This window comes from Mesoplodon mirus (assembly GCF_964341445.2).
Source record: "Mesoplodon mirus genome assembly, chromosome: 1".
In the NCBI taxonomy this organism is placed as follows: domain Eukaryota; kingdom Metazoa; phylum Chordata; class Mammalia; order Artiodactyla; family Ziphiidae; genus Mesoplodon; species Mesoplodon mirus.
In genome coordinates this window covers 24,311,202-24,333,969 of record NC_138976.1, presented here as the reverse complement: position 1 = coordinate 24,333,969, position 22,768 = coordinate 24,311,202, and the positions used below count along the sequence as shown (strand labels likewise).

General features: G+C 37.9%; 1 protein-coding gene across 2 annotated transcripts in view; it reads right to left on the bottom strand.

The window, feature by feature from the left end:
- Nucleotides 1–22,768, bottom strand: part of TDRD7 (tudor domain containing 7) — a 92,384-nt gene that overhangs the window by 32,834 nt on the left and 36,782 nt on the right. For both annotated transcript variants that reach the window (XM_082628882.1, XM_082628883.1), the window contains 2 exons: nucleotides 16,350–16,423; nucleotides 13,389–13,606 (listed from right to left, as the gene is read on the bottom strand). In XM_082628882.1, the coding sequence (XP_082485008.1) occupies nucleotides 13,389–13,606; nucleotides 16,350–16,423 (292 nt within the window). The remainder of the gene's footprint in view (nucleotides 1–13,388; nucleotides 13,607–16,349; nucleotides 16,424–22,768) is intronic.

The window sequence follows — 22,768 nt, the reverse complement described above, 5'->3', positions numbered from 1 at the left end:
ATGTATGGCACCATTTTTCCAAGTTCTAAGCCTTTCCACTTCTAGACCAGGGTCAGCACACCACAGGCTGCAGCCCAATGCAGCGGGCCACCTGTTTTTCCATAGCCCATGAGCTAAGAATGATTTTTCTATTTTTAAATGGTTGAAAAAAAAAACCAAAGAATTACTTTGTGACACAAAAATGATATGAAATTCCGTGTACATCAACAAAGTTTTATTGGCACCCAGCCATGCTCTATGTAGTGCGTATGGCTGCTTTTGCACCACAATGGCAGAGTCGAGTAGTTGTGCCAGACTATGGGTGACAGTCACATAGCTCTTGGCCTGAAAAACCTAAAATATTTATTACTTGGTCCTTTACAAAAAAAAATTTCTCAACTTCTGATTAGACTGAAGTTAGTACTCATAGCCCTCTGAAATGCTTCTATTTTGTCAGATCCTATTCACCTATTCTTTAGCTGAAATTTAAGACCTTAGGAGGCTATCCAGACCACTAAGGTGATAATACAAGCTTACAAGAAGTACCCCCTTCCCCAAGAAGAATAGAATATTAAAGTTGCTGGGTGGGTAGCTTGTCAGTAAAGAACATTGACTTCACTTACTAATTTTCTATATAATGCTTAGGAAGAGAGAACATAAATACAGTTGACCCTGCTGACACCGTGTGACACTCTGGATGGTATTTATATGATATTCACAATTTGTGTCCTTAATGTTAAGGCTGGAAACACAAACATTTGGGACACTCCTCATTTTGCTCTCAATGGTTAGCCCACCTCTCCAAAGACTCACATTTTAAAATCTGGAATCTTAAAATGCCTATCTTCACTGTGCTTTAAGACACTTAAGATACAAGGACACAGACTGGGTATCCAGAAAAGATTTGAGAAATATACTTTTTGAGAAAATGGAAAAATAAAACAGAATTCTATTTCTATGTGAGTTATTCACTTGTCATACAGAATCCCAGTTAGTAGCCTCTTCAATAAGTGGTGCTGGGAAAACTGGACAGCTACATGTAAAAGAATGAAATTAGAACACTCCCTAAAACCATACACAAAAATAAATTCAAAATGGATTAAAGACCTAAATGTAAGGCCAGACACTATAAAAAACTCTTAGAGGAAAACATAGGCAGAACACTCGATGACATAAATCACAGCAAGATCCTTTTTGACCCACCTCCCAGAGAAATGGAAATAAAAACAAAAATAAACAAATGGGACCTAATGAAACTTAAAAGCATTTGTACAGCAAAAGAAAACATAAACAAGATGAAAAGACAACCCTCAGAATGGGAGAAAATATTTGAAAATGAAGCAACTGACAAAGGATTAAACTCCAAAATTTACAAGCAGCTCATGCAGCTCAATATCAAAAAAATAAAAAACCCAATCCAAAAATGGGCAGAGGACCTAAATAGACATTTCTCCAAAGAAGATATACAGAGGGCTAACAAACACATGAAAGGATGCTCAACATCACTAATCATTAGAGAAATGCAAATCAAAACTACAATGAGGTATCACCTCACATCGGGCAGAATAGCCATCATCAAAAAATCTACAAACAATAAATGCTGGAGAGGGTGTGGAGAAAAGGGAACCCTCTCGCACTGTTGGTGGGAATGTAAATTGATACAACCACTATGGAGGTTCTTTAAAAAACTAAAAATAGAACTGCCATACGACCCAGCAGTCCCACTACTGGGCATATACCCTGAGAAAACCATAATTCAAAAAGGGTCATTCATGTACCACAATGTTCATTGCAGCTCTATTTACAATAGCCAGGACATGGAAGCAACCTAAGTGTCCATCGACAGATGAATGAATAAAAAAGATGTGGCACGTATATACAATGGAATATTACTCTGCCATACAAAGAAACGAAATTAAGTTATTTGTAGTGAGGTGGATGGACGTAGAGACTGTCATACAGAGTGAAGTAAGTCAGAAAGAGAAAAACAAATACCGCACGCTAACACATATATATATGGAAACTAAAAAAAATGGTTCTGAAGAACCTAGGGGCAGGATGGGAATAAAGGTGCGGACGTAGAGAATGGACTTGAGGACACAGGGAGGGGGAAGGGTAAACTGGGACAAAGTGAGAGAGTGGTATGGACATATATACACTACTGAATGTAAAATAGATAGCTAGTGGGAAACAGCCACACAGCACAGGGAGATCAGCTCGGTGCTTTGTGACCACCTAGAGGGGTGGGATAGGGAGGGTGCGAGGGAGACACAAGAGGGAGGAGATATGGGGATATATGTATATGTATAGCTGATTCACTTTGTTACAAAGCAGAAACTAATACACAATTGTAAAGCAATTATACTCCAATAAAGATGTTAAAAAAACAAAAAAAGAATCCCAGTTAGTACAATTTTAGATTTAGACATGGCAGTCCTCCATATCCAAAGCCAGCTGAGCCTGCTGGGCCCATCTTAAAACCCTTCTTCAGTCTTCACCTAGCAACATCTTCTCAACTCTTTGCAACGCCTTCTCTGAAGTGGATGGCAGAGGCTAATTTCAATGGAATATACTCCATCTTATTCATCTAAAATAACTCTCACAAGCCGCATGCCCTATCTGTCCACATGGCTTCTTCTAACCCAAAAGAGGACAACAGTTCTTCAGTTTAATGATCCTTTTCTTTCCAATAAGTTAACTGGGAATATGAGATACTTCAATGTTTGTTTACTAATCTCCCCCACTCTTGGCCCCAAAGCTTCCATTCCCACCTGTGCTTTAGATGCAATCAGGACCAATTACCTAACAATGTAATTGTCAAATCTGTCAAACCTCTAAACATGACCTCTGAACATGACCAGCACACTGAGTTCTTCTAACTAGGGATTACTATCTTTTTTTTTTTTTTTTGGTGGTACGCGGGCCTCTCACTGTTGTGGCCTCTCCCGTTGCGGAGCACGGGCTCCAGACGCACAGGTTCAGCGGCCATGGCTCAGGGGCCCAGCCGCTCCACGGCATGTGGGATCCTCCCGGACCGGGTCACGAACTCGCGTCCCCTGCATCGGCAGGCGGACTCTCAACCACTGCACCACCAGGGAAGCCGGGGATTACCATCTTAACAGAAGTTATGAATATTAGGTCCACTTGATGTGAATTTGGTCAGGACAAGAGGAGAATTCCCATTTTTCTGGCCTTTATTCCAGAATAATGCTTAAAGATCACCTGGAAGTAGTAAGCTTCCAGGGCTTTGTCTGGAGCATTTATATCAAGCTTTGCCAGTCAGCCTATAAAGTAGATTTTTGACCAATAAGCCTGAGTTTATTCAAAGTACAAACAATGGCCAAATAATCATCTGAACTAGAAGGCAGGTTTGTTTCCTCAGCAGTTTTATTTTCATTGTTTAGATAACCTATCCCAGCCCCCAGCAATCCCCAAATGACTAGTTCCTTGAATTGTAGCCACTTTCCAATTTTTACTGGCTTCTTCTTGATCTCATAAGCCAGTTATGTGCCTAATTCCACTTTGTTCTCTAGTGATTTGGCCTCTTTAAATTCAACTTAGCATCTACTAAGATTAAACATACGCCTGACTTTAGGAACAGAACCTGACACTAACTGGAGTTGATTCAGATGTTCTTCAACATGTTAGACAACTATTCATGGATAATTTAGTGACATGGAATATATGCCTGGTCCACGTACGTCATTAGCCAATCTTTGGAGAATAGCTGAAGGGTTACTCCATTCAAATGAAAAGATCATGAAACTCATATTGTTTAGAATTTAAAATATATGTAATTTAAGACAAATGTAATTTTTTTCAACTTAAACTCTTTGTTTTAAATTTTTCATGAAAGTGAAAATTTGCTTTTCTCAGGCATTCCAATGTGATCACCATCTGTCCTCCGCAACATGTGTCTTCTTTTTAATTTTCTGGTCAATGGGCTTAGAAACAACACCTATTGCTATATCTATTCCCAGCCTATAAGAATCTCCCCAAAGGCAAGAAAATGCTGGAATGTGGGTTACAGTATGGTGTCCACTCTTCACTGTGCTCTGGTACATCTGACCAGATTTACATGCTGTTCTCTTGTCTCATCCCCCAAAACAGAACAGCTGTCTTCTGGCCTTCATAAATGACCAAGGTAAGTCAATAGCTACTTGAAACATGGCTTTTATTATTTCCTTAGTGTGATAATCAGCTGCTAATCATTCCAGTTGGATCTTTCAGGAGGGTGCTTTTACAAATTCTATTGGGTTGGCCAAAAGGTTCGTTCGTTTTTTTCCATAAGATGGCTCTAGTAGCACTTAGTTGTTTTTAACTTCAGTTGAAACGATTTTGTTAGATTGTATTGTGACAGTCGTCATATCAGTGTGCATTAAAAAAAAGACTTATCAAAACTTATGAATTTTTGTGTAGCCATTTTAATACTGAAGATGAAAGAAAAAAGCAACATTTTCCACATATCATGCTTTATTATTTCAAGAAAGGTAAAAACGCAACTGAAACGCAAAAATAAGGTTTGTGCAGTGAATGGGAGAAGGTGCTGTGACTGATCGAACATGTCAAAAGTGGTTTGCGGGGCTTCCCTGGTGGCTCAGTGGTTAAGAATCTGCCTGCCAATGCAGGGGACATGGGTTCAAACCCTGGTCCGGGAAGATCCCACATGCTGCGGAGCAGCTATGCCTGTGCACCACAACTACTGAGCCTGTGCTCTAGAGCCCGTGAGCCACAACTACTGAGGCCCACGTGCCTAGAGCCCGTCCTGCACAACAGGAGAAGCCACAACAGTGAGAAGCCCACGCACCGCAATGAAGAGTAGCCCCTACTCGCCGCAACTAGAGAAAGCTCATGCGCAGCAATGAAGACCCAACGCAGTCAAAAATAAATAAATAAATAAAATTTTAAAAGTGGTTTGAGAAGTTTTGTGCTGGAGGTTTCTCGCTGGACGATGCTCCATGGTCAGGTAGACCAGTTGAAGTTGATAGTGATCAAATCGAGACATTCATTGAGAATAATCAATGTTATACCACGTGGGAGATAGCCAACATACTCAAAATATCCAAATAAGCACTGAAAATCATTTGCACCTTCTTGGTTATGTGAATCGCTTTGATGTTTGGGTTCCACATAAGTTAAGCGAAAAAAACCTTGACCATATTTCCACATTTGATTCTCTACTTAAACGTAATGAAAATGTTCTGTTTTTTGAAACAAATTGTGACGGGCAATGGAAAGTGGATATTGTACAATAATGTGGAACGGAAGAGATCGTGGGGCAAGCGAAATGAGCCACCGCCAATCAAAGGCTGGTCTTCATCCAAAGAAGGTGATGTTGTGTATATGGTAGAATTGGCAGGGAGTCCTCTGTTATGAGCTCCTTCAGGAAAACCAAACGATTAATTCCAACAAGTACTGCTCCCAGTTAGACCAACTGAAACCAGCACTTGACAAAAAGCGTCCAGAATGAGTCAACAGAAAATGCATAATCTTCCATCAGGATAACGTGAGACCGCATGTTTCTTTGATGACCAGGCAAAAACTGTTACAGCTTGGCTGGGAAGTTCTGATTCATCCGCCGTATTCACCAGATATTACTGCACCTTCGGATTTCCATTTATTTAGGTCTTTACAAAATTTTCTTAATGGAAAAAATTTCAGTTCCCTGGAAGACTGTAAAAGGCACCTGGAACAGTTCTTTGCTCAAAAAGATAAAAAATCTTGGGAAGATGGAATTATGAAGTTGCCTGAAAAATGGCAGAAAGTAGTGGGACAGAAGGGTGAGTACGTTGTTCAATAAAGTTCTTGGTGAAAATGAAAAGTGTGTCTTTTATTTTTACTTAAAAACCGAAGGCACTTTTTGGCCAACCCAATAGTTCCTGTAGTCTAATTGATTCAGGTACATACCTGAGAAGGGGGTCAAAAGGCCTCCTGTTCTATAGGAGAAGACTCAGGATCATAATCCTGCCATTTTCTTCCATGCTTTCGTTGTTTTGTGGCTCTTCAGTTTTGTGTTTGGTTTTGGATATTCACCCAAAAAATCGCCAGTCCAATGACTGGAAACTGGCATGACCTGGAACTCCATAGATTTACTATGTATGGTCCTTACCTCCACCTCCCAACAGCAGAGACAGAGGTAACCTAAAGGATTAACTCCTTACACCATGGAGTTCAAGCCATCTCCTCTGGCGATCATCAGAGATTCTAGTATCTAACATGCCTTACACCTTCTATTCCCACAAGTTCATTAATATTTAGCTTGATTTCTGCCTCATTTGGAATCACAACTTGAATGAGATACTTCTCTCACATCCCTCTGAGTTTTTGTAAGTTTGGAGTTGACAGATTAGGTTTGGTAGATGTGAGACTCAAGGACTTAAAACAACAACTTCTTCAGGAGCCCTGTAAATTCACACAAATAGAAGTCTTCATGCTATATGCCTAGAAATTGTCTTCTTAATTCTAAGAGGTCTTTACTTCTTCCTAATTTACCTGTGCTGTAAAGTTCTTGAAGCCAAACTCCTTTGAGTCTATGAAGGCTCACCTTCTAACTCTGCAGCATAGGTTGCTGAGGTAAACTTACTGTTTCTTATGGAATTAGAATTTTCTTTGGGATTCTGTAACAGAATTGGTATTGTTCAATTAAATCAAAAAGTTTCAAAGCAGTTGTATGGGTCTCATTCAGACACAGTTTTGTTTCCACTGGGTAGTAGTTCTTTGTGTTGAAGCTTTAAATTACATTCTAAATTTCATTTTATATGGTCACCACCCAATACCAACCTCAGACAGTATGGTAAAATCACGTTTACCTGGAGACCTGCCTTCCAGCACTCCAACTATTAGCAGTGGCTTGGAACTCAAAAACAAACCAATTAAAAAACTCAATTTCAGGGCTTCCCTGGTGGCGCAGTGGTTGAGAGTCCGCCTGCCGATGCAGGAGACGCTGGTTCGTGCCCCGGTCCGGGAGGATCCCGCGTGCCGTGGAGCGGCTGGGCCTGTGGGCCATGGCCATTGAGCCTGCGCGTCCGGAGTCTGTGCTCCGCAACGGGAGAGGCCACAACAGTGAGAGGCCCACATACCGCAAAAACAAAACAAAACAAAAAAAAAACACTCAATTCAGCAGGCAGTAAAGACCTCTGGGTACCTAGCAACAACTACAACATCAAAGAGTCACTGACCAGAAGCTTGCACCCTATGATGAGCGAGTTCACAGAAAGAAAGACTGGTTGATGACCTTCTACAGAGCTCAGTCTTTTTGTGTTAATGCTGAGAAGTGCTGGGAAAGTTAGACAACTGAGAAAGAGATGAGGAAATGGTCCCCAATGGCCTGACTGGGCCACAGTGAAGACAAACTGATAGGTTCAGATCTGAAGCCTCTAAGGGTAGTGGGTGGGGCTTATACTGCACGCAGGATAATACACTGAGATGAGCTAACACCCAACTCAGCATTCCAGACCACCTACAACTGCCACCCTCTCTGCAGCGGTTCATGCTACGCCCAAGATTATTCAGAAAGGGTTATAATTTTTAGTTGCTTCTGTTTAAGAAAGTATAGGTGTTTGTGGCATATTCCACAGAGGTTTAATCAAAGGTAAAGGTAAAAAATTCCTTGTAGATGGTACCCTGTCTGTTCACAAACCACCTACCCAGAGAAACTCTTTCTCCACCATCTTGGGTAAGTAGTTTTACAGACATTATGTATTTCAAGGCTAATACTCTTTCACTCCCATCCCTTTCCTAGTAAGGACTTTGCACTGATGCTGACTACAACCATTTATGTTTGGATAAACTTCAAGCCATTTTCCTTTAGTGTGGCCCAAGGTTAGGCCCTTGTTCACAGGTCCCCTTCAGGAAGACATTATCCTGGTTAACTGTGTGCAGACCTTTTGGGCATGATCTTGGCTGGCAGCTGTGGCTTTCACTGTGCATTCTAAGCTAAGCTGGTACTAGATATGCTTCTCATTACCTTTGCGGGGAGCAGGATCTGCTCCTCTAGGATGGCAGAAATTCACTTCATCTACGAGTTTTAGTTCCTTTATCCACTGCTCTTATTTTTCAATTTAAACTTTTGTTCTGCCCTCTTTAGCATTTCCTCTGTTTTCATTGAGATAGGCTCCTCTGTAGAGCTTGCTGGGTATGCCTCTGGTTTACCAGTGGGTTTTAACTTGCTTGCATTTAAGCTGGACTGTTCCTGGAAAAATAACAGCTGTTTTTTCCTATATACCTGTTATGTTTCTTTTTTCTTTTTCTTTTTTCTTTTTTTTTTTTTGGCCACACTGTGCGGCATGTGGGATCTTAGGTCCCCAACCAGGAATCAAACCCACGCCCCTGGCATTGGAAGCACAGAGTCTTAACCACCGGACCACCAGAGAAGTCCCCTATATACCTGTTATGTTTCTATACTGTACTGGCAGCTGTTTATAGTTTGTGTAACTTAATTCTAACAACCCTAAGAGATGGGAAGAAACAGTCACATTTTAGAGCATACTGAAGCCCAGATTTATATGCTGAAAGTAACACCACTAAGAAATGGCCAGGGCAAAAACCTAACTGCAAAGCCCAAACTCTTTCTATTGTACTATTGGGCCTTATGGGTAATTTTCTGTTTCAAGTTCCAGAACAGCAATGTCACATTACTCCCCTACTGCCCTATTCTGATTTCACCACAGTGCTCTTTTATCTTTCTCCTATTCAGATTGTCACTGAAATTGAATTTAAAAACTGTTCCAATGTGTTCATTGCATATTTCTTTTTGTTGATGAAAAGTTAGAAAGGAAATTGGATTCCAATTAGATATTATGGCTGTACTTTCAAGTCCTAGCTTTACTTCTCACTGCTGCTTCTGCTGGCATGGCTGCATAGACTGTATCAACACCACTAAGCCTGAGGATATATCACTGCTGTTTCACTTATGTTCACTTCCTTAGAAATTCTATTTGTTTTTAACCCAGAAATATCCAGGCTTTAAAAAAAGAGGCAATTCATTTTGCATGGGCTGACAGGTGCTTTATCTTATATAATTAATTACCACAAATTTAAGACAAATTCCTGAACATACAAAAATACAAAAATATGTAAGTGGCAGAACTGCTGTTGCCTCTTTTGATATTACAGAAATTGCTATATATATATATATATATTTTTTTTTTTTTTTTTTTTTTTGGCAGTACGTGGACCTCTCACTGCTGTGGCCTCTCCCGCTGCGGAGCACAGGCTCCGGACGCGCAGGCTCAGCGGCCATGGCTCACGGGCCCAGCCGCTCCACGGCATGTGGGATCTTCCCAGACTGGGGCACGAACCCGTGTCCCCTGCATCGGCAGGCGGACTCTCAACCACTGCGCCACCAGGGAAGCCCCAGAAATTGCTATATTGACGCAATCCAGAACTTTAGGAATTTTTAAAAGTCTGAGGTATTAGAGGACTAAACGACTTAAAGCTCAGTGATTTCTAACGGACAGAAAAATGACATATAAAATACAGCCTAACAGTAAAACCTTTTTATAAAAGCATGAATAATTAGTGGCATTAGGTATTTTTTCTCATTTACAACATTTTATGTTCTCATTCACTAAAAGTTATGTTCTGTAATTAAGGCCTGAGGTGCTTCCAGCTGAACTCAGAACGTTTCCCACTATCCTGAAGTTGCCTCCCAATGCTCCTATGCTAGGTCTTTGAGGCTACTGGCAGAAAGCCTTCTCAGCTGAGTGCATCTATTCCTGTCTGGCTCTAAACAAGCCACCCAGCTCTCCACACAGCTTCAGGTAAGGCACTAAAGACAGATATTCTGTCTCAGGTAGGAATGGAGACGTTTCTCCACCCATGTTTCAGAGTGGAGGATTTCAACAAAATCTCTGATGTTCAACAGTAACTGTCACAAGATTTGAAATTTTACTAGAAATTGAAGTCAGCCAGAGGCTCTGGATCCTGCGTGACCTCATGGCAGGGACCCGCTAAGTTTCCACCAAATTATGACTCTTTAATAAAGTGAATTGGCCCATTTGCCTCGAGTTTCTTTTTGAGCCACTCTCTTCTTATTGAATTTCTTACAATTTCCTGAAAAAGCCATGTTTTTCTGTCTCAGGCTTTGGCACAAGCTGTTTCTTTTGTCTGAGGTGCCTTTTCCCCAGCATTCCCACCTTTGTCTAACTTACTTCAACTCATCTCTCAGGTTTTAGTGTAACAGACACCTCCTCTGGGAAGCTTTTCTTGACTCATCAGACTACGTCGCATCCTCCTGTTTACATGTTTCCTTAGCACCCTGCATTTCTCCTTCATAACTATTGCAGGCTTGCCCTTATCTGCTCAATGTTTATTTTCCCTGTTGGACAGTAAGTTCCATAAGGGCAAGGTCCAGGTCTGTCTTGTTTACTGTTATTCTTAGCACCCAGGTCAGTGGGTAGCTCACAGAAGCACTTTATAAATACTAGCCAAATACAACAATTAAGGAGAACATTATTAATAAGGCCACTTTAGAACAGCCAAGAGATGTTGCTATCCTTCTCCTAGGACTCAACGGCAATTCTTAGATGCCAGTATCCTTTGTCAAGGATACTGGTCAAGCCTGCCATCTTGGGCTCTTTGCCTTTTGAAGACAGCTTCTGCACAAGTTCCATTTCCCTCGAAAGTTGCCTAGGAACACTATGGAACTGGGTCACCATTGTTAATATGATTTTATATTCTCTTTAGCTTTCAAAACTCTCAGCCCACATTTTGTTGTCAGAGAGATCCAAAAGGTTAAGAACAACAGATTCAAAGCATCCTTCTGCCTGCATCAAAATACCATCTAACAACCTTGTAAAGTGACTTATAGCATATAGCTGATTAAACCTTCATGAAGGTAAAATTTCAGACCTTTTATTTGGTCCCTTGAGCTGATGCTACCCATCCTATATTCAAATGGAAATGCTGCAAGTGATTATCTCTGGGAGGTAGGACGATGGGTGATTTTTATTTCTTTTATAACTTTATTTTTCAATATTTTTATATGGGACATTTTACATGACGGGGGAGAAAGCACTTTTTTTTTAAAAATAAATATGTACACTGCACTCAGATTTCTTCTTCAGTTACACAACAAGCCACATGGAGATACACATTACTAAGTCTTTCTTACCCTAAAATTTCTGCACTGTGTTCTAACCTGTCTGACCCTGTTTGCAGTAGAATCAGCCCTGGGCATGCTATCAGTGTTCCTGCTTTTCAACAAGATGAAAAGCAAGAAGTCAGAAGAAAGGGAAAATAACCATGGTGTAACTGTTTAAAACTGCCTAAAAATAAACATGGTGTAACAGTTTGAAACTGTTTACCAGTAGGCTGTTAAAAAAAAAAAATCAGAGCTATTAAAAAAACAGTTTTGAAAAATATCAACAGATGTCATTAAAACTGGCAGTTTTTGTCATCCTAGACACAATGCTTCACTAAGTAAATTCTCATACCTGACAATTGATAGTGATTGCACCTAAACAGTCCTACTCAAAATTGAGAGAACCAGCATGGAGATAAGAAAGATATATTACATTTCTGCTTCACATTCCACCCTCACTGCCTGGACAGAAAATAATCATGCAACATAGATGCATTTGAGCAACTAAAAAATTAAAAATCAGTCGTTTTAGCACCTGAAATTTAGTAGGAAACCACCCATTTTAGATAAAGTTTTAACATCAAAGAGATAGGTACTCTCTCTCCTGCAGTCCTAGCAAGATAAATCTTGAGGCTTTGCAGATATGTAGAGTAGCGAGGATGAAAATTTCCCCCCAAAAGTCATAAATTAAGCTACACAAATACTAGTAATTATCATGCAGTGTAAAACAAAGTGACCAGAAATATAACACATTAAGAAGAATCTGTGAAGTTAATTTAAAATTCTTTTACTCTAAAGATAATTTCTCTATCGAAGCTTAATAGTGAGTTTTATGTGTATATTCACAATAAAAGGGCTTAACATTCATTGAAGACATAAGTTCATGAATGTCTATGGATTTAAAAAATAAAAGAACCATATGCATTCCAAAAAGGAGCTCCAGGCCCTGAACCTTCAAATCAAGCAGCGTGGTGAAACCTCAAAAGTCCCGTTCAAGATTATGGAAACCTAAGGGGGTCCTCAAATGCTGCTAAACCTTCATCCAGTGAATATTCTTTTCAGAAAGGAGTAAAAATGGAATGAATTGAATAGCAACCTTAGGAATTCCCACTACAAGAATAAACCCCATATTCAACATAAATCAGGGATAACATTCTTATGATCATTCTTGACTTTATAGGTAGGGAAACAGCCATAATTCCAGAGTTTGACATTTCTTCTTGTTTTCCCACTTCACACTGTATGTATATTCATCAGCACATCACATTGCCCTAAGGTGGTCTTAGCCCCTAAAGCAGTGCATGGTACCTCCAGGTGCAGAGTGAATGATGTAAGAACAAATAAGACAGATGGATGGATGGATGGATGACTCTTGACTGGAAAGCCCATGGGACTGGAGTGGGTGTCAGTGCCCTGGAGGAAGACGTGGTTATAAAAATACATGCTGTCTTTAGGCCAGGTGCTTATAAGAGAGAGTGGCCCACACTCTGCCCAACAGGGCTGGGGGCCAAAATATATATTAAGTTAAAGAAATGAAAGCCCTCTATCAAGCAATAATTGTCATGCATATTCAATTCTATAAGCTTAGAAGCACCAAGTAACCGCTAGTTTAAAAGTTATTTTGTTGAATATATTCTATGTAAATAAAAACATTAAGAAACATCTAAAAATTAGTTATTTTGTTTTAAGAATCTAGTTGTCTCTATCTCTGGATGAACTAAAAGATTTCTAATAAACTACTCTGATCCATCGTTTTATTATACTAGATTCTCAAGTAGGAACAGGCATGGAAATAGATGTCAGCTCACTTTTCAATATTTTTCTCCAAAGAAATTTGTGAATAGTTTAAATCTGAACACTGTATTAATTTTTTTAGATGTATTCTATAAATAATTAGCCACAATAACTAAAATTTGTTCAGCTGAATGTCTTTAAAAATGCTCAGGAACAAGAATATAAAATTTGAGGCTCACAAAAAACATTCTATTACCAGTTAAGTTCAAGTTATTAAAATGACAAAGCCAACAGTATCTATTGGTAACAGTTCAATACAAAATGGTATATATATTATCACATATTAAATGCATTTAAAAATAACTTAAAATCTATAAAAACAGCAATTACAACACACACAGACCTTAGCCGTGACATATTCCTCCTATAAATAAGAACCAGTATGTGTTAATCTTAGTCATAAAGATTAATGAAGCAATATTATGTAAAGAGCTTCGTGCTCCCCAAATAAAAGGTGATATTACTAACAACTCAAAATCTGAAAGTGGGGCAGGGAGGAGGCATCAGGAGGGAGGAATAAGAAGAAACATACCGTGCAAATATGAGGCCAGTGTTCAAATTGTTGTAAAATTCCTTGATTAAGTTCTTCTTTATATAATTCTTTGTAAAAATGTGGAAGCTTAGATATCCAAATGCCATTGTTATGCTTGTTTAGTATTTCCTTTATGCGGTTTTGAACCTCATCCATTTTATAAGTGTAAGAGGCAGGAGGCGTGACATTTGGTTTTTCAACAGCCTGATTTAAATTATCTTTAAATTAAAAAATATGATAGAATTAACCAGAATGCTTAACATTTTAGATTATCCCCATTACCTAGTATTTGTGTCTTCAGGCTTTGTTATACTTCAGGCTTGTGGGGGTTAAGGGACTTTCAAAGAGAGCAGGATTAGGAGAGCAGGACCATGACAATTTCATTCTAAGTTTTAACCCTGAAATAACCAGGAAGGTCAACAGCCACTCAGAGAGGGAATCTAGACCCTTTATTTTCCAAGGATACGTCATAGTTTAATTTAAACTCATAAAGAATAATGAAATTTATTATTTAACCAATCATTTTCTAATTGCAAATAAGAAAGGCTAAATTTTAGACAATAATGGTATATAGGTAATGATAAATTTAAAGCTATATTTTACAAAGCATCGGGATAATGCCTTAATAGTAAGATCAAAGAACATTTTATAAAAAATAAATAATTGTCCAGGATTTTTTTTTTTTTTTTTTTTTTGCGGTACGTGGGCCTCTCACTGTCGTGGCCTCTCCTGTTGCGGAGCACAGGTTCCAGACGTGCAGGCTCAGCGGCCATGGCTCACGGGCCTAGCCACTCCGTGGCATGTGGGATCTTCCCGGACCGGGGCACGAACCCGTGTCCCCTGCATCAGCAGGCGGACTCTCAACCACTGCGCCACCAGGGAAGCCCAATTGTCCAGGTTTTAAGATATGATCAATTTTTCCCTTTATTAATGAGAAAAAATAATTTAGCAATAAATGAAAGTTCAAAAATTGATCCACCTGTAATAATCATCCTAGCCTCAGTTTATAAACATAAATAAAAGGTTTGGTGCTCATAAATAACTATTAATGATTTGTTTTTATTTCTCCAATCCAAATAATTCATTTTTCATAAGTGAATATTTATAAAGTTTTAGCTAGCTCTCTTACATTTATTTTTATTTGAAACTTAGAATGCCTGAGTTAATATCCTAAGGCAATAAAGAAACTTAAGTGTCCCGAATAGCTGATATTTCTGGTATTTTAAGAACTATGAAATTCATTCCAAACCTTTTCTAAATTTTACTGGGATACAGATCAGAGTATTTTAAAAATTACCATCTATAAGCAAAATATGTTCATATTTTAATCACATAGTATTTCTGCTGGGATTCAACAATTTTTATTTAATTTTATTTTTTAAACTGGCTGGTGGAGACACATAGGCTGGTTCGGGGATGCTGGCCTTTGAGGATGCCAGGAAGCCAAAGGGAGAGCTGTTCCTTGAGTATGGCTGGATGCTGACTCTGCTTTTACCCACCATAGGGCACGAGACCTGCCCTTGCTGAGACTTAGTTTGGCTCAGCCAACAGAAGGGTCCAGGATGTCCACATACATTTCCTATTAAAGGCACAGTTAATTTATAAAGTTCTTCCCAAATAATGAGATATAAAAGAACCAGGAAGAAAGAAAAGATAAGTTTCTTGGAACTGGCCAGTCCCTCCCTTAAAGAGAGAGTGTCAGCAGCTGACATATAGTTGGAGGCTTTGCAAATGCACCTGCTCTGTGGGGCCACTGGAGTCAGCTAAGCTTCTGTACCTTTTGTTAAACAAATCAAGGAAGTAATTTAGGCTGTCAGCAGGTAGGAGAGGTTATGTATAAGTGTGTGTAAATCAGCTGCTGGGTGAATCATAATCTTCCTGAGACAAGTCCTCTTGGTTCTGCAGAAAAAGCTTATTCTAATGTAAAGGATTTACAGCCTCTAAAGGGTATACGACTTTACTGAGTAGTCATTTTCCAGAAAATGCATATGTAAAAGTAATTGATAGGGCCTCCCTGGTGGCGCAGTGGTTGAGAGTCCGCCTGCCGATGCAGGGGATACGGGTTCGTGCCCCGGTCTGGGAGGATCCCATATGCCGCGGAGCGGCTGGGCCCGTGAGCCATGGCCGCTGGGCCTGCGCGTCCGGAGCCTGTGCTCCGCAACGGGGGAGGCCACAACAGTGAGAGGCCCGCATACCGCAAAAAAAAAAAAAAAAAGTAATTGATATAAACAAAAATCAAATTGTTCAATTAATTTCCATGAGAAATACTGGAGATACATTCCTTTGGAAAAAAATGATTTCAACTCAGTAAGAATCACACTTAAAGAAGCAAATCATTTAAAACCACATTTAAATTTCATGCAGCATAATTTCTGAAAATACTGTATCCCTTGGGTGGGTCTAAGAGCAGGGAATTTACACTTTGGTTGGAGGAGACAAGATGAGTGTGTGCACTTCTAATCTTCAGATTCTTCAACTTTATTATGTCTTCTATTAATTTCTTAACAGTCCTTTTGGATTTTATATATTTATATTCATATTTAGATGCTTAGTGGTCAATGCACATAGTTTAGGGGCCCAGATTTTACATGGTAGAGTATCTGAAACTATTTTATGAGTTGAAGTCCCCTATTTATGTGCTTTAAATCTTACTCTCTAATGTGTAGGAGAGTGACAAGGGACACAATATCTCTGTAGGTAACATGTGGAAGTGAAACAGAATAGGTCTGGTGTGAGGAAGGCCTCAAGTCAGAATAATAATGATATCCTTGGAGGTATTACTTTCTCTTTAGATCACTTCAATTCATAACTTAAAGAAATCAAAAAAGAGGGGAGGAGAGATGTACTCCAAGTGGGCGAAGGTGAGAACAAATGTCAAAAGCCACCATTAGATATTTTTTGGGGGGCTCTGAGGCTCCAGAAACCATAATGTATCATGAAAATAATGTTTAGAAAACATACCACTCATTTCCTTAATATAGGTTCTTGAGAGGTGCATCTGAAAAGGTGGCGAAAGGGATGCCTTTGGGCTAAACCTAAGGTATAAAAAAAAGGTAAATTAAAATTCAAACAGCAAGTCAATACCAAGTTTCAAACACTATACTTTTCATTTAAAGTCTCTGTGGCATTAAGCAGCAAAATAAGTCATTAAAATATTTCAAAAGGGGCAAAAATTATAATGATACCTGGTATCAACTTTCATGTTTCATATTCATCAGAGGAAAGTGTTATTAAAGGCTAAATTTAAACTAGGAATTTAAAAGAACTTAGAAGTCACATTTCCAATTAATCACCTCTAAGAAACTAGCAATACAAAGTAAAGAAAACTATGCAAAGAATAAACAGTTGAACATAAAGAATATTTTGGACTATGACTAAAAAATGAAGGACTTGCATCACCAGGTATTGAAATGTGTTATAAAGGTACAACATTTAAAATAGTTGGACAAATAAGTAAAATAGTAGAGAGCTTAGAAACACTCAATTTACATTACATCTTAGCACATGATAAAAGTGGCATTTCAAACCAGAGAGGGGATTCCTCAATTAACTACTTAGGAAAGAAATGTAGATTTCCCACCTCATACACTCACCAAAAAAATTTTTATGTGAATTGTGCTGGATATGTGTAGAAAAAATTTCTAAATATGCAGACAAAGAAATACCCCCCCCACCACCCACAAAGAGAAATAATTTGTATTCATGTCTGTCTCCCTCACTAGACCCCAAGTGTCTTAATTACTTGTGTTTCTTGTGCCTAGGGCAGTGCTTGGTACATGCAAGGGAGAGTGAATGCTGTACGAATGAACAGGATGACTGAATGACTCAAAGAGTACATCTTGCCCAGCGGTGGGACTAGTGGTGATAGTGACAGTACACCTATTTCGCAATTTTTCAATAGCATGGAATACTCTAAAAATTAGATCAATTCTTTGAAATGAAGCATATCTCCTCAAAATAGTTTAATTCTAAAAGAAATTATTAGATTGTAGGCTACCAGCAAAAGCTTACTTAGTATACGATGCTCTGCAATTATAAGAGCACCACATTTGTGTATTAATGCATCTGGGTAATGACAGAAGATGCCAAAAACATATCCAGCTCCTACTTCTGCAGAACTGGCAGGGAGACAGCAATCCTTTCCCTTGCACCAGAGCCCTAAAAATGTAAACTGGAATCTTCCCCTGCTTTGAGTCAGCTGTGAGGGCTCTAGCAGAAAGCAGAGGGTTATAAGCAAACAGTGAAAGTACAGCAAGGATACAGCAGAGACTGCTATCATGCAAACATTGGTAGGTCTAATGCACAGGAAAGAAAACTGTCAACACAGCAAAAGAAAGATGTTCAAGGAAAACCGCAGGGACATGTGAAAACAAACTTAATAAGATAACAGAGGTCCAACCAGTTTTATAACAGTAAGTATAAAAGACATTATTTTGTTTCCTAAAAGACAAATACTTAGACTGCCCCCCCCACAAAAAAACTCCCAACTCAAACATATGCCATTTATTAGAGACACATTATTATCCCACAAATATTTATTTAAGGACCTACTACTACATGCCAGGCATTGTGTCAGAGGGTAATGATCAATGATTAAACAAGAGGAAGGTACCATTATTCTCATGGACTACACGTATAGTTGAGAAAAGTGACTGTAGCAAGCAGCTAGTAGATGGCCCCCAGTGATTCTCCCCTCTGGTACCCACAACCTTGTGTAATCCCCTCCCTTTGAGTAACTCGCTTCTAATCAACAGGATACTTCAAGGTTGAGGGGATTATACATAATTAGATTACAAAAGATTCTAATTTCCACTTTGCTAGCATAATCTGTCTCTTGCTGGTTTCGATGAGGTAAAGAGCCATGTTAGGGAGGGCTATATGGCAAGAAATTGAAGGTGGTCTTTGGCCAATAGCCAGACGGAACTAAGGGACAATTCAAAAGGGATGGATTGTACTAACAACACACGAGTGAGCCTGGAAGGGGATTCCTGCTTAGCTGACCCAGCCATGGCCGATACCTTGATTGCAACCTCATGAGAAACTTTGAAGCACAGGATCTAGTTGAGTGGTTCTGAGATTCCTAACCCACAGAAGCTACAGGATAATAAGTATGTGCTGTAAACTGCTAAATTCGTGATAACCTGTTACACAACAGGTAATTAATGAACTGACAGAATCTGTAAGAACAAAGTCTACTAAGTGTTATAACAGGGGCAGTAGGTGTTAACAAAAGCACATGACAAAAGCAACCAACTAAATTAGGAGGCAGAGAGAGGAGCAAGTAAAAAGTAAAGGTTATTAACACTTATTATAAAGTTATAATAATCTGAGTAGTTTGGCACTGCTAAAGAATAGACAGGTAATCAGTGATTCCAAATGGAAAGCCCAGAAACTGAGTCATATATTTATAACAATTTAGTATTGATAGAGATAGTGTTTCAAACCAGCAGGGAAAGAAAGGATTATGTCATAATTGATATTAGGACATCTGGCTAACAGGATTCCTACTCTCATGCTATACAACAAAATTAATTCTGGATGAATTAAAGGTTTAAATGCAAAAATTGAAACCATAAAAATTCTAAAAGAAAACATACTACATAATATGGGGGTAGAAATGCTTTTCTAAGCATAACACCTGTAGGCAGAAGCCATAAAGGTAGAGATTAATAGATGTAAATAGAAAATTTTAAAGTTTTTGTATACCAAAAATACCATAATTAAACAAACTTGCCAACATTGGTAAAATTGCCAACATATTACAGGACAAAAGGCTCAACATCCTTAATTTATAAATCACTTTTACCAATTAGAAAGAAAAACCAACAAAAGACAAAAACCTGTAATTTACAAAAGATCTATAAATGGGCTAATAAACATGAAAAAATGTAACTTCCTTAAGAATCAAAATCAAAGAAATAGAAATTAAAACATATGTACATTTTTTTCACCTTTTAGAGTAGCAAATAAAACACTGATGCCCAATGTTGGCAAGTGCACAAGCAAACTATCATTCCCATATGCTTCTAGAAGAATCTAACTGGTATAATCTGTTTAGAGCACAAATTAGTAAAGCCTTAGTGTGTATACCCTCTTACCCAGAGAGTCTATTTCTACCAATTTATTCTAAGGAACTAGTTGTGAATATATGCAAGGATCATTCTACAAATATGTTCATTGTAGAATTGCTTACAATAGTAAAAATCATTTATATTCAACAATGAGTGACTGGACAATGGACTAGCCTGACACTAAAAATGATAACAGAGATGTGTACTTAATGATATGGAAAATGTTCACAATATATTGCCTTTTAAAACAGGTTATAAAATAGTAATATACATCATGACCCAATATGTATTTTTTTAAACTTATATAAATAAATAATGTAGAAAGATAATTTTTAATGGTTACATTTATGTCTGGATTAGAGGTGACTTTTTTCTTCCTTTTACTTTCTTCCACTTTGCAAATTTTCTATACCATATACATTAGAACTTTTGTAATCAGAAGAAAGCTATAAATGTATTTTAGAAAATGCTTCCTATAAACATTTAGCACATGACTTTTAAACCTACAAGATCTCAGAAACCTACATTCATTTACTTTAACTTAATACTTGAAAGATGCCTTTTCAATCATGCTTCCCATTGGCTAATGCCAGACAGTCCTTTATTCATATCCAAAGTTCATGATCTTACTCACTACAATATACATACAGCAATTTCTTCTCTCATTCTAGGCCTAATGGAACCCTGGTTTTCAGTGCCATACTCATCTATGTTTTATGCATAAATATATTAAAAACCAAATTTTAATAATCTCATCATTTTAACAAAATACAACTGTCATGAATTGTATTTTTTTAGAAATAAACATTTCCCAGAGAAACCATAAATCAATCGTATATCCTCACTTTTGGCCCCTCTTTCTATTTTACTGTAGACACATGGTAAACTTAGATTGATACCTACAATATTAGAGAATATCAGTTATGTTATTTTTCTAGAACCTTCCAGTTTGTTAACCGGCAGGCATGAGTTCTTAACCAGAGTTTTTGAGAAGGGCTTCTGGGGCCCATGTATTCCCTGCATTAGTATACAAAGATGCATGTATATGTGCACAAAATTTTTCTGGGAAGATAATTTATAGCTTTCATTAGCGACTCTAAAGATTTGGTGACTCTAAAAAGTTTAAACTCATAATAACTTATACTACTTAATATTACTGCTTAATATTTCATAAGTTTAGAAATAAAATCTTTTGCTATTGCTCTATTTTGGTAAGAGCAACTTCTTTGATTTTATAATTAGAAAGGCAGCCCATAATCTCTGCCACCAGATGATATTTAGATTTCTCTTAAAATGTATCTTTCAAATTGTATTATGCTCTTTAAAAAAAGATTTGATGAAGATGTTTTACAACATCTTTAATAGAGTATAATTAAAATAGTCTGAAATATAATCCATACAAAGACAGATGAAGACAATTAGGTATGTAGTTCTAGAAATCATTGTACAATAATGTACAAGACATTCGACTATATGGAATTCAAAATTCTTATGGAGAAAGGCAAAAGACAAAAGCATATACTATATTAATTCTCAAAACTAAAACCATATAAAAAGATTTTGCTATCAATTTTTAACCTTTTATTGTGAAATATTTATAAATTCATGGGAATTTGCAAAAAATGTACATAGAAGTCCCATGTACCCTTCACCCAGTTTCCCCCAAGGGTAACATCTTGCATAGTACAATATCAAAACCAGGCAACTGACATTGGTATAATCCAGAGCTTATTCAAATTCCACCAGTTTTAAACATACACGTGTGTGTGTATAGTTCTGTGCAATTTTACTACACATATAGGTCCATGTAATCACCACTACAATCAACATCCAGAACTATCCCATCACTACAAGGGTCCCTCTTTCTACCCCTTTATTGCCACATCCTTCCCCCTTCCCCAACCCCTGACTCTTGGCAACTACTTCTCTGTTCTCTGTCTCTATAATTCTGTCATTTCAAGAATGTTATATAAATAGAATCACATAGTATGTAACTTTTTGAGATTGGCTTCTTTCACTCAGCATAATTCCCTTGAGATCCACTGATGTTGTTGCCTGTGTCAATAGTTCATTCCTTTTTACTGCTGAGAGGTATTCTGCAGTGTGGATGTATTCAGTTTGCTGAACCTTTCAACTACTGAAGGATATCTGGGTTTTTGCCAGTTTGGGGCTATTATGAATAAAGTTACTATGGACACTTGTGTACAGGTTTTTGTGTGAATCTAAGTGTTCATTTCTCTGGGATAAATGTATAGGAGTGGGATTCCTGGGTCATATAGTGGTATCATGTTTTGTTTTTTTAAAAGGAAACTCCCCAACTATTTTCTATTGTGGTTGTACAATTTTATATTCCCAACAGCAATGTATGAGTGATCCATTTTCTCTGTATCCTTGCCAGATTCAGTATTATCACTATTTTTTAAATTGAAGTATATTTTACTTACAATATCATATTAGTTTCAGGTGTACAGCATGGTGATTCGGTATTTTTGCAGATTATACTCCATTATAAGTTATTACAAGATAATGGCTAATAAGATAATTCCCTGTGCTATACAATAAATCCTTGTTGCTTATCTATTTTACACATAATAGTTTGTTAATCCCATGCCCCTAATTTGTCCCTCCCCCTCGTCTCTCCCCTTGGGTAACCACAAGTTTGTTTTCTATATCTTTGACTTTGAGTCTGTTTCTCTTTTGCTGATATATTCACGTGTGGTATGTTTCAGGTCCCACATATAAATGTGATATTATATAGTACTTGTCTCTGTCTGACTTATTTCACTAAGCATAATATTTTCTAGGTCCATCCACGTTGCTGTAAATGGCAGAATTTCATTCTTTTTTAGGGCTGAGTAATACTTCATTGTATATATATACCATATCATCTTTATCCATTCATCTGTTGATGGGCCCTTGGGTTGCTTCTGTGTCTTGGCTATTGTAAATAGTGCTGCTATGAAAACTGGGGTGCATGTATCTTTTCAAATTAGTGTTTTTGTTTTTTTCTGGACATATGCCCAGGAGAGGAGTTGCTGGGTCATATGGTAGTTCTATTTTTAGTTTTTTAAGGAATCTCCATACTGTTTTCTATAGTGGCTACACCAATTTACATTCCCACCAACAGTGTACAAGGGTTCCCTTTTCTCCACGTCCTCTCCAACACTGGTTATGTGCTGACTTTTTTTTTTTTTGTATTAATATATTCTTTTTTTATTTTTATTTAATATTGGAGTACAGTTGATTAACAACATTGTGTTAGTTCCAGGTGTACAGCAAAGTGATTCAGTTATACATGTACATGTATCT